We start from the raw sequence: 16,171 nt of genomic DNA, 5'->3' as shown, positions 1-16,171 counted from the left end.
TGAACCCATGAGCTCTAAGATCATGACCTGAGTCAAAGTCGGAGGTTTAACCAACTGAGTCATGCAGGCATCCCTCATTTTTTTAATTTTAGAGAAAGAAAGAAAAGAGAGTGTATAAGCAAGACAGAGAGAGAGAGAGAGAGAGAGAGAGAGAGAGAGAGAGAGAGAGAAAATCCCAAGCAGGCTCCATGCTAAGCATGGAGCCTGACTTGGGGCTCAAACCCACAACTCTGGATTTATGACCTGAGCTGAAATTAAGAGTTGGACACTCAACCACTGAGTCACCCAGGTGCCCCAGCTCTCAACAAATACATGTTTATGAAGGAAATCCTATATTACTCTGTTACTATCAAAAAATGAAAATCTGAATCACTTGCCAGAAATGGAAGGAAATGATATAAATCAATACTTAACTCCTAACTAGATATTGTTGCTTCCTGAAGGTTCTAAGCCCATGGCCAGCTTTGATCTGTTAAACAGCGATTAGCAATTACAGAGGGGTGTTGAAGAGGTTCTAGGGTCCAACTGAGATTTTTCTCCTTGACTGATCAAAAAATTGAAAAATAGAAAAAGGGGTTTTCTCACCGTGTGACTGTATTATTTAACAGAGTCTCTGTGCATTGCCTAAAAGCATCTCAAGAAACACGGGTCCTTTATGACCCTACGCACCTTTTACAGTGCAGAGGTCATTGCTTTTTCCAGAAGCTGTTGCTGACCACCCTGGCCTCTCTCTTTTCACCTTTATTTCTCTTTCAGCTCTTAGCACCTCCTAACTGGAATGACCAGCTGTCCTTCCTTTATTCCATATGTGTTGGGATCCTACTTGGACGAGATATGGTGCTGGGCACCAGGACAAGTACAAGATATGCAAGCGTGGAAAACTGCACTGGAGCAAAATGCAAAGCCAGAAGGAGAGAATGCAGGAGGGCTTCCTGGAGGAGGGGGCACCTAGATGGTTCTCCAGCGATGAGTAGGAGTCCCTGGGTTGAAAAGACATAGGGATATTTGGATTGGAGCAAACTGAAAGCCCTGAGCATTATCTGAGGTTTGAAGGGTGTTTGGGAGCGTTGCATGATTTGGTTAGGGGGTCTGGGGAATGGCAGCAGATCAGGCTGGAACGGAAAGATTGGCACGGGCCAAGAATGTCAAGACTGTGGATCTTCTCTTGGGGGTGAAGGGAAGTGGGTGGAGAACCGTGGTTAGGTTGGGAAAGACCACCTTACCCAGAGGAGAAGTCAGAACTGAATGAGGCAGGGAGAGCTGCTGCGACTTGATCGTGATGATCCAGGAGGGGGCAGAGCCCCGGGGGCCTCTGGGGTTGGATGATCAGAGACGGCCAAACCATATCTGGAGCCCTTCTCCTGTGTCTCTTCCTAGGAGATGGACACACCATTAACATTATCCTTTTACAGAGGAGAGAACGGAGGCACTGAGTACTTATATAACTTGGCAGAGTCACACGTCACGCAGCTAGCGAGCGGGCAGCTGGGGTTCACTCAGGTAGTCGGGCACCAGAGCCCACTGCCTTTCTCACCCCTGTCTCCTGGCTTTGCTCACCACAACCTGACTTTCTGCCAGGAGCAGGGGCTTGAACATTCCAGGGGGGCTGGACAGAATGTCACCCATCTCTGTATCCCTCAGGGCTCAGTACGGGGTAGGCAGTAACCCAAGGTCAATTCCATACCCACTGCTGGGCCCCGCTGAAGGACCAGGACAGTGGAGGCCCTTGTGCTCCTGCTCCAAGGTCAGCCAGCTTCAGTACCGCTGTATTTATTCAGTCTTTCTCCCCGCGTCCTTTGTGCGAACACTGCTTGCTATTTCTGAGCGCTGGTGGACATGCTGCTTTGTCACCATCTTGGTCTTTCTCCCGTGTCTTTTGCCTCCTTCATCAGACTGGAGTCTCTGAGAGCAAGGACCGGGTTCCTCATCAGACTGGGGTTCCGTGGGGGCAGGGGCTGGGCTTCCCACTCTCATTGGCAGCTCTCTGTGGGCTGGGGCTGTGCTTCCCTCATCCTCTAGGATGACCCCAGGGTCCCCCAGTCCTAGCTCACCCACAGGGGGCACAAGGTGGGAGCAGGGAGGGGTGCAGACAGTGATAACCATTAATGGGGGAGACAAGTCTACTCCTAAGAGTCCCTACTCCAGAGGGGCTAAGTCTCAGACCTGCTGTGGGGCCAGCTGGAGACCAAACTCCAGGATCTAGGTCACCCCCTTGGCAGCAGAGCTGATTTATGGTGCCCCTGACAGCCTAATATCACCAAATTACCCCACACAATGGAGAGAGGCTGGGCTGCCTCCGGGGGAGTCACCGAAAGACGCTGAGTCCGGGGCAGCGCTGCTGTGTCCTGATCGCAGACCTCCTTCAGGTCTGTGGAGGGAGGCTGGTGCCGACAGAGGGCACACCCAGGCGTGCCACCTTCAGCTGGGGGTATAAGTAGGAAGCCTTGGGGACAGCTCTGTACCCTGCACTGGGGAGCCAGCAGCACTCTGACGACTGCTTCCTATCCCACAAGCTGCAGCAGGGCCAGCCATGAGCTGCAGACAATTCTCCTACCAGAGCCAGGGCAGCTCCAGGGGTGGCGGGGGCAGTGGGGCCAGCATGATGTCCTCATTCAGCCGCATTAGCTCCTCAGGGGCCGCTGGAGGAGGGGGCCGATTCAGCTCTTCCAGTGGCTATGGAGCAGGGCGCTCTGGAGCCTGTGGGAGGGGAGGTGGTGGCAGTTTTGGCTCCAGCTACGGTGGAGCGTCTAGGGGTGGTTTTAGTGCTGGTAGTTTTGGTGGAGGCTTCAGGGGCTTCAGTGGTGTTTCTGGAGGGGGCTTTCAGGGAGGCTCTGGAGTGGGCTTTGGAAGCTCCATGGGCTTCGGGGGTGGATCTGGGGGAGGCTTTGGTTTTGGTGGTGGTTCTGGAGGTTTTGGTGGTGGTTCTGGAGGAGGCTTTGGGGGATCCGGGGGCTTTGGCGGTGACTTTGATAGTGGTGCTGGTGGTATTCTGGGCGCTGATGAGAAGACCACCATGCAGAACCTCAATTCCCGGCTGGCCTCCTACTTGGATAAAGTGCAGGCACTGGAGGAAGCCAACTGTAAACTGGAGACTAAGATCCAGGAGTGGTATAACAAAGAGGGACCCAGGGTCTTCCACAAGGATTACTCCTCCTACTATGACACCATTGAAGACCTCCAGAACCAGGTAGGTGGAGAAACTCTGATCTTCTCTCCTGATCTCTGTCTCACACACACATACACACACACTCACCTGCTTTGTCTTTCAAAAAGGTAAGATGCCAAACTCCAGGCTTAGACAATAGTCAGGGAATCCATCTTTTAAAAACTTTAAGCTTTCATCAGAAGAAGCTGTGTTTGGTTCTTGATGGCACAAGGCTGGGACTTTGAGCTTTCATCCTTGTGTTGTCAACTTTCAGAGTCTGGGAAGAAGAGGGGACAGGCTTAGATTAGCATGGTGAGCCTTGGACTGGTTGAGGAGGTCTCCTCTTGACCTGGCCCCAAGTTGGGAATGAAGAGGCAGCGTGGAGGGAGCATAGAGATGGAGGCACTGTCTTGGGAGCCAGTGATGCGGTCCTGGGCCCACCAACAATTCACTGTGTGACCTTGGGAGACCTGATGCCCTCTCTGGACCTGTTCTCCTACAGATTTAATGCAGGGGATGGGCAGGCCAGCTGTTAGGTCCCTGTTATCATATGAAAAAAAAAAATCCTGTTTGGAGCAGATCATACAGCTCAAGATAGGAGGTAATCTGTGCATGTCTCTCCTCTTACTCTAACAATTTAGAACTTTCTATTTTCTTCCTTCTTACTTCTCCTGGGCTCCTATAGGGGCCTGTCTTGATCTTTCTGGTTTCGTTGGACCCAGATACATATGCTAGTTGTCTAAGTGATGAAGAGGATCTAGAACTCTGGGGATGGAAGTAATCTATCTACTTTTCCATACTCCCCTCCTTCCCTTATCTACTCATCCTCCTGCCACCCATCCATCTATATACCCACTTACCCATCCATCCATCCACATGTCTATCTATCTGTTTATTCATCCACTCAGTCTAGTGAATGACTGCTTCAGTGTTGTGCTTGGCAGACAAAGTGATGTGCCTGACTTGGTCTCTGTTCTTGAGGAGCTCACAGTCTAGCTAATTTGCTGTTTCCACCTGTTCCCCTTACCTTCACAACTTCTGATGAATAGCTACTGGATGTCCTGCTTCTCCTACCCCAAACCTCTCCCATCTATTTATTCACAATAACAATCTTAGCTATTCTTCAGGGACCAATTCAATCACCACCTCCTCCCCAAAGTCTTTCTTGATCTCCCACAGCCATGTTATCTCTCCTTTCCTTGAGCATTTCTAGGATACTTCGGATGTGGTAGTTGACTGTGGGCTCACTGAAGAGCAATATCTCATTGATCTCTAAATCCCACAGTGTCTTTTGTAGTAGATCTTCAAATATTTGTTGAATGAAATGAATGAATGAATGAATGAACACCACACTCAACATCCTTGCTGAAGTCTGTGAGGGGTATGTGCCATGTACCAGCTGTTGGAAGCTTCTCCTACATTTTAAGCATCTTCCTGGATGGGGCTATCCTTTCTTATGGCTTTGCATGGCCTCATGCCCTCCCACCAGTGGGTCATAGCAAGGGGGCATGGGTTCAACACCATCTCCTCCTTTTTTAGATTCAGGGCACCACAGTGGACAACAATAAGACTCTCTTGGATCTTGACAACACTTGCATGACATTGGAAGACTTCAGGATGAAGTGAGTCTGGCTGCCACTCCCTCTGCTATCATCAATCTTTCTCCACCCCCTAGTGCTCTGAAGGTCCCAGTAGGGACTTGTGCCTTCTTGCTCATTCTCTACCCATGGCTCGTCTGCAGGTTTGAGATGGAAAGCCAAATACGAGGATCAGTGGAGGCTGACATCAATGGCTCGTGGAAGATGCTGGATGATCTGACCATGCAAAAGTCTGACCTGGAGATGCAGTTTGAGTCTCTGCAGGAGGAACTGATTTCCCTCAAGAAGAATCATGAGGATGTACGGTCCTCGCTACTTATGGCTTATTAAGGAGAGGAAGGAACAGAAGCACAGAGACAATGGGGGACAGCTATGGGGCATTGCCTGGGAGACACCCTCTCACTGACTTTTGAGGACACTCCCAGTGCCTCCTTAGCAGTGCCTATGGTGGTGGTTGGGTTTTGCCTTCCCAACTGTGCCTCTTTTTTGTACCTTTGGGGAAGCAGACAGGGAGGGCTAAAAGGTGGTGGAGAGGATCCTACCCCTTGACCTCATATACCCTTCATCCCCATCAGGAGATGAGCCAGTTGAGTGGGCAGAACTTTGGGGATGTCAGTGTGGAGATGAACGCTGCTCCTAGCAAAGATCTCACCAAGATCCTCAATTCCATGCGCGAGGAGTATGAGCGGATCAGTGCTAAGAACCGTAGGGACATCGAAGAGCAATATGAGACTCAGGTGAGCAGAGTGGGCTGCCCATTCAACCTTTTCTTCTTCCATACATCTTCCCATTCCTCTACCCCATCACTCTCTCCTCCCACCCCTCTGTCTCTCAGTTCATCTGTCTTCCATACAGCTGCAGTCATTGCCCACAAATATGATTATTGAGGGACTTGTCAGTGACAGTTTTATGTGAAGTCCTGATGTCTCAGAGATGAGCCAAAAAGATTGCTGCCCTCAAGAAGCTCACAGTTTATTATATGTGTAAACAAAGGCAGAGCATGAACAACTGATATAAGGCTACATGCTATCAGACCCTAGTAGAGGTACATGGTGTGCCTCTTATACCACGCCGAGCTCTCTGATGACTCCCTTTCTCCCTGGGCCTTCAGTGCCTAGCACATGACCCTTGCACATGAGGTCATGGTCTGTATTGTGTGTGTGTGTGTGTGTGTGTGTGTGTGTGTGTGTGTATGTATTTGGGGGTCAGTTTGAAATGAGGTTAGAAAGGTGGTTTGGGGACAAGTGTGAAGTATCTTGGAGCTCTGCTGAGAGGGAATGTTAAGTTGAGAGAATTGGATTACCATGGCTGGCTAGCAGACCCAGAACTCAGGATGACATGTCTTTGGTTTTGGCTCACTCTTGGTCTTGGAAACAAAGGTCCCAGTGAGTGGGGCTGCAACCTCTGGTCCAGCCTGGTTCTCACTGAGCTCTTGGGTTTTCAGATGAGTCAGATGGAGCAGGAGGTGAGGAATAGTGGCCAGGAGATGGAGTCCAACAACAAGGAGGTGACCCAGCTCCGGCACAGCGTCCGGGAGATGGAGGTTGAGCTGCAGTCTCAGCTCAGCAAGGTTGGTAGTTCTGCTCTAGACCCTCTACCAGAGTGAAGCACAGAAGGCTTGGTGTGATCCCCAGGAGTGGGAAGGGGAGAAGCTATGATGTAGCATCCCTCTTATAGCCTCCTTGTGTCCCCTAGAAATCGGCTCTGGAGAAGTCCTTGGAAGACACCAAGAACCGCTACTGTGGCCAGCTACAGCAGATTCAGAAGCAGATCAGTAGCCTGGAGGCTCAGCTCGCTGAGATCCGGGAAGAGACCGAGTGCCAGAATCAGGAATACAGCCTTCTGCTCAGCATCAAGACACAGCTGGAGCAGGAAATTAACATTTACCGCAGCCTCCTTCAGGGTGGCCAGGAGGACTAGTAGGTGCCCCAGGATTCTCTGGAATCCCTAGAAACTTATAAGCCCCTGACACTAAAACTGTCTTTCTGGATTGAGGCAGCTGGGAAAGTTCCTGTACACAGGATCTGATGGGTTGAGGAGTTCTTCATTCTGTGGAGTCTCAGGGCATCTGGGCTTTGGGAAAGGAGGTTGGTAACAATGAGAGAAGGGACTACTCCTTGTTCTAGGGAGCGGGAGCCTCTCCTTTCCAGCTGGGGTGCCAGCCAAGCCTGTCCTCTAGCTTGCAGAAGGAAACTCAAGAAGATTCACATTTGGATCTTGACTCTGTTCAGGCCCATCTTTATATATGTAGTGGGGTCTCTCATTTTCTTTCCTTGTTATCTTTCATTCTCAGTGAATCTCATGAATCTGGACAAAGTCACTCTGGAGGTGGCAGAGGAAGTGGATATCATGGTGGAAGTGGAGGCAGTCATGGAAGAGGATCCTGGGGAGGAGGTGGAGGTAGCCATGGAAGAGGAAGTGGAGGCAGACATGGAGGAGGAAGTGGAGGCAGCTATGGTGGAGGAAGTAGTTCTGGAGGAGGAAGTGGGGGCAGCTATGGTGGAGAAAGTGGTGGCAGCTATGGTGGAGGAAGTAGTTCTGGAGGAGGAAGTAGAGGCAGGGGAGGAAGTGGCGGCAGCTATGGTGGAGGAAGTAGTTCTGGAGGAGGAAGTGGCAGCAGCTATGGTGGAAGAAGTAGTTCTGGAGGAGGAAGTGGCGGCAGCTATGGTGGAGGAAGTGGTGGCAGCTATGGTGGAGGAAGTAGTTCTGGAGGAGGAAGTGGAGGCAGGGGAGGAAGTGGTGGTGGCTACGGAGGAGGAAGTGGATCTGGAGGAGGAAGTGGTGGCAGCTGTGAAGAAGGAAGTGGATCCAGAGGAGGAAGTGGTGGCAGCTACGGGGGAGGAAGTGGATCCAGAGGTGGAAGTGGTGGCAGCTGTGAAGAAGGAAGTGGATCCAGAGGAGGAAGTGGTGGCAGCTACGGGGGAGGAAGTGGATCCAGAGGAGGAAGTGGTGGCAGCTACGGAGGAGGAAATGGAAGACCATCTCAGTCCCAGTCCTCTTCCTCAAAATCTGGTGAATGTGATGATATACAAGGTAAGGGACAACTCCAGCTCATGGGGCCAGGGAAACACAGGTGTTAAGCTGTCATGGCACCACCCCTTCCTGAGTATCTTTGGGCTTCTCTGGGGAATACATACTCTGAACAGAACTAGATTTTAGGGAGGTCTCTAGTAAGGTGCTATAGGTTTGCCCTTGTTTCTTTATTATCATTAATTTTGACAGACCTTTGGGTGAGGCTAGGAAAATGAGGTTCAGAAAAGAGAAGTAGGTTATTCAAGGTCATACAACTAATAAATGAGGCACTCAGCTCTGTAGGTCTCCACAGCCAGTACTTTTCATCATCACGAGGATGGGAAGACCTGGAGTGACAACAGTTCAGGTAGAAAAGAGGTTCAGGGATTGTAGTCAGTGGTTGGCTCATACAAGTCAGTTATATGGTGCAACTGTCTAAAGGGGCATACACTGAACATAATGTAGGACAGTCACACGGTAAAGTGGTCTCTAGGTCGGAGAAAGTTTCCCCTTGTGCATGTTGAATTTTATGAATTATATGAAATTGTAAGTAAAAGTCTGGGTTTTAGCTCAGAGAAGCTAAGATGTTTAGCTCAGAGAAGACTTGAGGTGCATGGAAGCTGTCCTTGTCTAGGGTGTCTGCTGTGGTTTTGTGCATCAGGTGGTACTGCAGGGCCATGGATGTGCATGTATGGGCGGGGACTGGGCCATCCTTGCCTCAATATCCAAGAATTTACTAATAAAGCTATTGAATGGAGGAAGGGCCAGGTTCACAAAACTTCATCCTCAGAAATAGAAGAGTACCAGTCAGGGTTACTGCAGGAGAGCTTTAGGAATTGGATGGGGGCCACTGGGACCCCAAGATCCTTCCAAGTCTTTGAGCTCCGGTCTTCTCTCTCCCAGTATGCCTATCTTTTTCTAAGTCCCAGTCTCTCTGTCTTGTGTCTAAGTCCTCCCTTCTCACCTTTACCTCCCTTCCCTCTCTCCACAGGCTACCAGAGTCGATACTAGAGCTGGCCCGCCCCAGCCGAGTATTCCCCAGACAGGCAGCCCCCTGAGAAAGCCTGCTTATTGTCTTCTGACATCAAGGATGGCTGGCAACGAGACCTGGGGCTCATTTGGGACTGGCCTGAGTGGGCATGTGTGCCTCTGGCTGTCCATTGGCTCCCTTCCCTGGGAGGGTTGCAGAGACCTCTCTTCCACTGTATGGTCTGGGGGTGATCCCATTCCCTGCCTGATCTCAACTTCCAAGTAAAGCTTTCCTATTGCAAATCAAACTTGGACTTTGACTCATTTGTCCTTTGGGATTAAGAAGGGGCAGAAAGGAGGTGAAGGGAGAATCAGCTGAATCCATTTTGAAAAGTGTTGGTTAGGTTTTCTGTCAGTTGACTTTTGCTTGTAACAAAGCAACCCACAAATTAGTGGCTTAAAATAATAATCATTTATTTAGCTCATGACTTTGTAGTTGGTAGTTTAGACTGGGCAGTTCTATTTTCCTTCAAGCATCTGTGGCCAGCTGTAATTTGGCTAGTGGCTCTGCTTCTGGGAAGCTATCTGCTGTTCAGGGGTGCTGAGGGTAATATCTCTCATCCTCCAACTGGCTAGCTCAAGCAAGTGTCCTGAGATAGTAAGCCAAGTGTGTGGCCGGTTAGCTCAGTTGGTTAGAGCATGGTGCTAATAATGCCAAGGCCAAGATAGTGAGCCAAAGCGTATAAGGCCCTTTGAGGCTTGGGCTCAGAGAGTCACTCTGGCTGTATCCTATTTTCCAAAGCAACACCCAGCCTTGGCCAGATTCAAAAGCAAGGAAAATAGACTCTTCTGGATGGGAGGAGCTACAAAGTCACAGGGCAAGGACATGGATATATGACTGAGGCCAGTTTTTGCCAACAACCTGCTGTAGTCTATTAGCAGGTCATATGTCAGGTACAGAGGGAAAGAAGACAAAGACAATGTGGTTTTGCTTTGGAAGATTTCACAGAGGGTGAAAAATATAGCACAAATAAAGTGCTTCAAGGCAGAGTAAGGGATATTGTACAAGACACCAACCAACAGTGTTCTCCAAAGATCCAGACTGGGCCTGATACACAATTCCTTGTCCTGACTAGGGATGGACAGCTCCTCAGCTTATGTTCCAGATATTATCACAGTTGCACATTTAAAAAATTTTTTTACGTTTATTTATTATTGAGAGAAAGAGACAGAGCATGAACGGGGGAGGGGCAGAGAGAGAAGGAGACACAGAATCCAAAGCAGGCTTCAGGCTCTGAGCAAGCTGTCAGCACTGAGCCTGACGCGGGGCCCGAACCTGCAAACTGCGAGATCATGACCTAAGCTGAAGTTGGTCGCTCAACCGACTGAGCCACCCAGGTGTCCCGACAGTTGCACATTAAACTTCCCCAAAGTTTAGAAGCTTAAAAGAACAACATTGCTTTGGGGGTTTGGTGGGGACATCTCACCTCTGTTCCACTTGGTATCATTGTGCCTCACAGGCTAGAGTCATTAGAAGTCTTACTCACATGTCTGGCACCTGGGCTAGAAAGACCCAAATGTGGGCTGGCCCTGCAGGGGCTCCTCAGTAGCTCTGTATGGAGAGTCTGAGTGTGATCCCTCCAGCTGGGCAGCTTCATGGTGGCCAGACTTCTTACCTGCTGTTTTGCTTTGTTATCTAGACCTGAAAGTCATTCAGTATTCCCTTCTGCTGTTGTCCTGGTCCTGCTCAGATCCAGGGCAGGAAGTATAGACCTTGCAGTGGGCAGGATTCTAAGATGACCCCAGTTATTCAATCAAACACGCACCTAGGTATTGCTGTGAAGGGATTTTGGAGAAATAATTAAAGTCTCTACTGTGTTGACCTTAAGATAGGAAGATTAGGGCCTGACATAATCACATAAGCTCCTTAAGAGGAGAGAGTTTTCTCTGGCTGGTCATGGAAGAAGAAGTCAGAGATGTGAAGCACAAGATTTTAATATGCCATTTCTGGCTTGAAGATGAAAAGGGGCATGTGAGTGGCCTCTAAGAGCAGAGTCACCAAGAAAAAGGGGGCCTTAGTCCTTGTGCTGCAAAGAACAGATTTTTCCCCCTAGAATAAGAAAGAGTTTGGAAGCAGCCTTCCTACTTGAGTCTTGAGATGAGAACTCAGACTGGCCAACATCTTGATTTCAGCCTTATAAATTGTACTTCATAGAAAACACCTGCAGAGCTGTGAGCTAATACATGGGTGCTGTTTTAAGCTTCTACATTTGCAGTTATTTATTAAGCGGAAATAGAAATCAAGTACAGGCCCCATCTCAAGATGGAGGAGTGTCAATGTCACATTGAAGATCAGCATGTGGAATGGGATATATTGATCTTTGGAAAACACATTTTTTAAAAAGTTTACTTATTTATTTTGAGGTGGGGAGAGGGGCAGAGAGAGATAAGGAGAGAGAAAATCCCAGACAGGCTCCATGCTGTCAGCCCAGAGCCCGATGTGGGCTTGATTTCACAAATCATGAGATTGGGACTTGAGCCGAAATCAGGAGTTGGATGCTTAACCAACTGAGTCATCCAGGTGCCGCAGAAAGTACAACATGCCACAGATTGGCCAAATTATTGGGGGGAAGGTTGCATAGAGGTAAACTTAGGACAGTGCCGGAGTTCAGCTCCAGCAGGTCCAGGGTTCCCTGAAGGATGGACAATATCAGCGAAAGGGGGAAGGATGAGAGAGCTACGAGATTCTTTCTGCTCACCAGGCAGGCATCTCTGCAGTGACCTGAGAGTCCGCTTTATTTATGGTAAAAAATGTATGGGGCCTAGAACGGAAGTGGCATTTGCCTTAGACAATAATTTCTGATGACAAATTTCTTTGGTGTGTAAAAATTTCCCAGAACATAGATTTGTAGAAGACTCATGCATAATCTTTATCAATAGTGATTGATGTAGATGATTAGGTGCTTATCATACGGGGAAGGAAGCTATCTTCAGCATTCAAATAGAAGACAATGTTTTTGGCATAGCAAAGACAAAAGTTAGTTATTTGTGAGCAGGGGTCAAGAGCCTATTTTCTTGAGGGAAAGTAAAACAGATTTCTCAGGAAATGCAATATTTGCTCCTATAATCACAAAAAAAGAAATTCCTATAATAAGTTCCTTCATAAGGTGCAGTCAGCATATTTTAGAATAAGGGGACAGTCACTCACAATACAAATCAGCAAGGTGCCTTGGGGGGTCGGTGCTCAAGCAAAAATAATTGAGTAGGGGTGGATATCGGTCACCATCTGACGGCAGGAGGCCTTGCAAAATCTGCCTTAACCTCACAAGGTGTATTTTCAACTTAGTGAGTTCAGAAATGACTCCCAACAGGACAGCAAGTGGCAGAGAAGCTCAGGAAAACCCAAGACTATGGGATTTATGAAGGTGGAAGCTGGGATAGCATCTCTGGGTCCAACATGGCTCCAGCAAGTTGCTGGAGCAGCGAGAGTTTGTGATCATTTCCCTAGAGCGCCACCCTTACTGTGCAGCTGCTTCCCCTCGTCTCTGGTTCTCTTCCTGCTACCAGCTGTCTTCCTCTCCTACCACTTTATACTTTGTCTCTACCTCTCTTTTGGGGGATTGTCCATCTTGAGTCTGAGGCTCCCCAAGGGAGAAGCCAGAAACTTTCTTTCCCAAGCTCCCTTGCTGCTGGGGCATGCGCAAGCGACACAGCTCTGCCAATCAGGTGCTCCCACACAAGACTTTGATTTGAATGTGAAGGAATTTAATACGGCAGAAACAGAGCTGGGCAGAGACACACAGGGGCTGTTTATTGAGACCACAGTAGTCGTGGCCCTGCAGGGACAGGCAGCGCCCGACATCAATGTGTGTGCAATGCACTGTGTGTGCCCAGCAGTAACAGCAGTGGCGTCTTCCTGGAAAAATTCTTTAGCATGATTTCAGCAATGTTTCTGGTTGCATATATTCTCTGCATATCCTGGAAAAGATGTACCGCTTTCTCTGTAGATGAAACACATCCTGCTATTTTTTGCTTATTGGGATAAAAAAAAAAAGAGTTTTCCACATCAGGGGCCAGAGACTAGGGTGGTCTGTTCTAGTAAGTAGACCAAATCTGGGTCAATGATTGCTGTTGGAATAGCCACGTGATAAATTGTAAAATAATCATTCCCTGGGGCGCTTGGGTGGCTCAGTCGGTTAGGCCTCCGACTTCGGCTCAGGTCAGATCTCAGGTTTGCGGGTTCGAGCCTCTGTGCTAACAGCTAGCTCGGAACCTGGAGCCTGTTTCCAGTTCTGTGTCTCCTTCTCTCTCTCTGCGCCTCCCCCTCTCACGCTCTGTCTCTCTCTGTATCAAAAATGAATAAAACATTTAAAAAAATTAAAAAAAATAAAATAATCATTCCCTAACATCTGTTTATATTCAGGAAAAATTACAAGTTATTTGGGAAGCGATCAGAGTCATCAACTCTGAATTTATTAAATCTTTTCTGAAGTGTTAATCTCCGTCATTCTCCTAGAGATGTAGTGTTACTGGCTCTTCTTACCATAATGATCCTTACTCCAAGGATCATGGAGCCATTTGCTCACTGTATCTACTCCATTGCAGACACTAGGAAATAACCAAAAAATGGGTCAAGTGTACTACTGGGCTCACAAGAAGCAGACTTAGATCAAAACCCATTTGTGGGCCACCTGGGTGGCTCAGTTGGTGAAGCGTCTGATCTTGATTTTGGCTCAGGTCATGATCTCACGGTTTGTGGGTTTGAGCCCCGCATCAGGTTCCATTCTAACTGTGCGGAGCCTGCTTGGCATTCTCTCTCTCCCTCTCTCTGTGCCCCTCCCCTGCTTGTGTGCCACTCCCTTTTCTCCTTTTCTCTTAAAATAAAAAAATAAATCTAAAAAAACACCCCTTAATTTGCTATCTGATCCTCTGTATTGGTCAGGTTCTCAGTTGCAACTGACAAAAGCTACTTTCTCTATTTTAACAAGTAAGGGATCTATAAGAGCTCTTGATACTTCGAAGAATCATTAGGAGACAATTAGGAAACAAAACCAGGGCTAAATTCCTAACACCTCCCAAAATGACACAGCAGAATGGGTCTGGCAAAGGCGTCACTGCCTCTGGCATCAGTAGGGAGTTTCCAAGTCAGGATGTGGCCTGCTGAATTAAGAAACAGCATCCACAGTTACAGCTTCAGAACCACGCTGTCTCTGCCATTGAGCCAACAAACTGGCTGCCCCAAGCGGAGCCCACTCCCTTCTAAATTAAAGATCACATGGTGCAGAACCTCATTTTAGTGGCAAAGGAGGCTGGGAAATGTAGTTTTTGGATGTACCTGGGAAAGAATAGAAATCAAAATGACAGATATAAACATGCATAAGCTTCCAGTCTAACTGGTGAACCACGATGTGGTTCTGCTAACCTCTAATTTTCAGGGATTAGAGTTAGTGCAGAGCCAATCGTCCATGAAGGTCTGGATACTTTTCTCCCCCCATTATATAGCTACTCTTGAAAATGCCCACGGGTTCCTAGCAGGGAAGAGTAGGAGGTAGACATACAGTATGTGCTTATGAGGTTATGGCAGAGTCCTTCCTCAAGGGTGGCTGAACTTCCTTTTATTCAAAGTCCTCTGTGTCTATGGGGCGCCTGGGTGGCTCAGTAGGTTAAGCGTCCAGCTTCTAGGTTTGGCTCACGTCATGATCTCACAGTTTGTGGGTTCGAGCCCCGCGTCGGGCTCTGTGCTGACAGCTCAGAGCCTGGAGCCTGATTTGACTTCTGTGTCTCCCTCTCTCTCTGACCCTCCCCTGCTTGTGCTGTCTCTCTCTTTCTCTCAAAAATAAATAAAAAACATTAAAAAAATTAAAATCAAAGTCCTCTGCATCTATGAGATAGCTCTGGTTTAGGAATTAGATGAGTCTGTCATTCTCCATTTTGGGGCTTAAGGCAGGCCTCTTCTTGACCTTGAGTTTTCTTTTTGGAGGTGGAGTAGGGAAGTGGGGCAGACATGGAAGACCGACTTGCTGATATCAGTCCCACATCCTTCTAGTGAGCATTCCTGTATTATTTTTTATTTTATAGTTTATTGTCAAGTTGGTTTTCATGTAACACCTGGTGCTCATCCCAACAAGTGCCCTCCTCCACGCCCATCACCTCCCTTCTCCTCTACCCCTCCCCCACCAACCCTGAGTTTGTTCTCAGTATTCAAGAGCCTTTCATGGCTTACCTCCCTCTCCCCAACTATTTTTTACCTCTTCCCCTCCCCCATGGTTCTCTGCTAAGTTTCTCCTGTTAGATCTATGAGTGCAAACATATGGTATCTGTCCTTGTCTGCCTGACTTATTTCACTCAGCATGACACCCTCGAGGTCCATCCACTTTGCTACAAATGGCCAGATTTCATTCTTTCTCATTGCCATATAGTACTCCGTTGTATATATATACACCACATCTTCTTGATCCATTCATTAGTTGATGGACATTTAGGCTCTTTCCATGATTTGGCTATTGTAGAAAGTGCTGCTATGAACATTGGGGTACATGTGCCCCTATGCATCAGCACTTCTGTATCTTGCCTGTACTCTAAAGAATGATAATCTTAGAACTATCTTTCCCAGACTCCGTTACAGCTATGGCTAGAGGACAAACTTAGGTTTTCCCAATCACATGCACTTCTGTGGGACATGGATCAAGTGGGGAGAGGTCTGGAGTGGGGAATGTTTTTGCTGGTATAGATCTACCAGGTATGACATGGTCCTGGTGTCAACAGATCTAGTTCTGGCTTAAAGATTCCCAAGGCTTCTGATTGCAGCAACCAGGAGCTCCTTTTTAGGCTGGTTCTGTGGTAATCCAGAAGCTATTCCCAGAGGCCCAATCTAGAGTCTGTTCCTCCAGGCTTCTAATGATTTTGTAAGCACCTTATGCTCTGTATTAAATTCCTTTTGGTTAAAAAAAATGAGATTTGTTTCTGTTACTTTTTTTGATTTAGATTTATTTATTTTTAAATAGTTTATTATCAAATTGGTTTCCATATAATAGCCAGTGCTTCTCTCCACAAGTGCCCCCCACCATGACCATCATCCCCCTCCCTCACTCCCCCTCCCCCTTCAGTCGATGGTTCGTTTTCAGTATTCAATAGTCTCCCATGATCTGTGTCCCTCACTCTCCCCCGCTCTCTTTCCCCCTTCCTCTCCCCATGGTCCTCTGTTAGGTTTCTCCTGTTAGATCTATGAGTGCAAACATACGGTATCTATTCTTCTCTGTCTGACTTATTTTGCTTAGCATGACACCCTCAAGGTCCATCCACTTTGCTACAAATGGCCATATTTCATTCTTCCTCATTGCCATGTAGTATTCCATTGTATATATATACCACATCTTCTTGATCCATTCATCAATTGATGGACATTTAGGCTCTTTCCATGATTTGGCTATTGTAGAAAGTGCCGCTA

At 47.9% G+C, this 16,171-nt stretch overlaps 1 protein-coding gene across 1 annotated transcript; it reads left to right on the top strand.

Annotated features, from left to right (window-relative positions):
• Positions 1-2,530: 2,530 nt before the first annotated feature.
• Positions 2,531-9,032, top strand: KRT9 (keratin 9). The gene is made up of 10 exons (XM_029929039.1): positions 2,531-3,187; positions 4,685-4,767; positions 4,887-5,043; positions 5,319-5,480; positions 6,188-6,313; positions 6,439-6,662; positions 7,037-7,143; positions 7,291-7,599; positions 7,642-7,776; positions 8,747-9,032. Exons 1-10 carry the CDS (start codon positions 2,531-2,533, stop codon positions 8,764-8,766), a joined length of 1,980 nt encoding a protein of 659 aa, XP_029784899.1. The 3' UTR covers positions 8,767-9,032.
• The last annotated feature ends 7,139 nt before the right edge of the window (positions 9,033-16,171 follow it).

Source organism: Suricata suricatta, chromosome 17 (assembly GCF_006229205.1).
Source record: "Suricata suricatta isolate VVHF042 chromosome 17, meerkat_22Aug2017_6uvM2_HiC, whole genome shotgun sequence".
Taxonomy (NCBI): Eukaryota; Metazoa; Chordata; class Mammalia; order Carnivora; family Herpestidae; genus Suricata; species Suricata suricatta.
The sequence above is the reverse complement of the archived record's forward strand: the minus strand, read 5'-3'. Positions and strand labels throughout refer to the sequence as shown.

Coding starts and splice junctions, on each gene's coding strand:
- KRT9 (XM_029929039.1), top strand. CDS start 2,531: ATGAGCTGCAGACAATTCTCCTACCAGAGCCAGGGCAGCTCCAGGGGT. Junction 6,314..6,438: donor TGCAGTCTCAGCTCAGCAAG/GTTGGTAGTTCT, acceptor TGTGTCCCCTAG/AAATCGGCTCTGGAGAAGTC. Junction 7,600..7,641: donor GGGAGGAAGTGGATCCAGAG/GTGGAAGTGGTG, acceptor GTGGATCCAGAG/GAGGAAGTGGTGGCAGCTAC.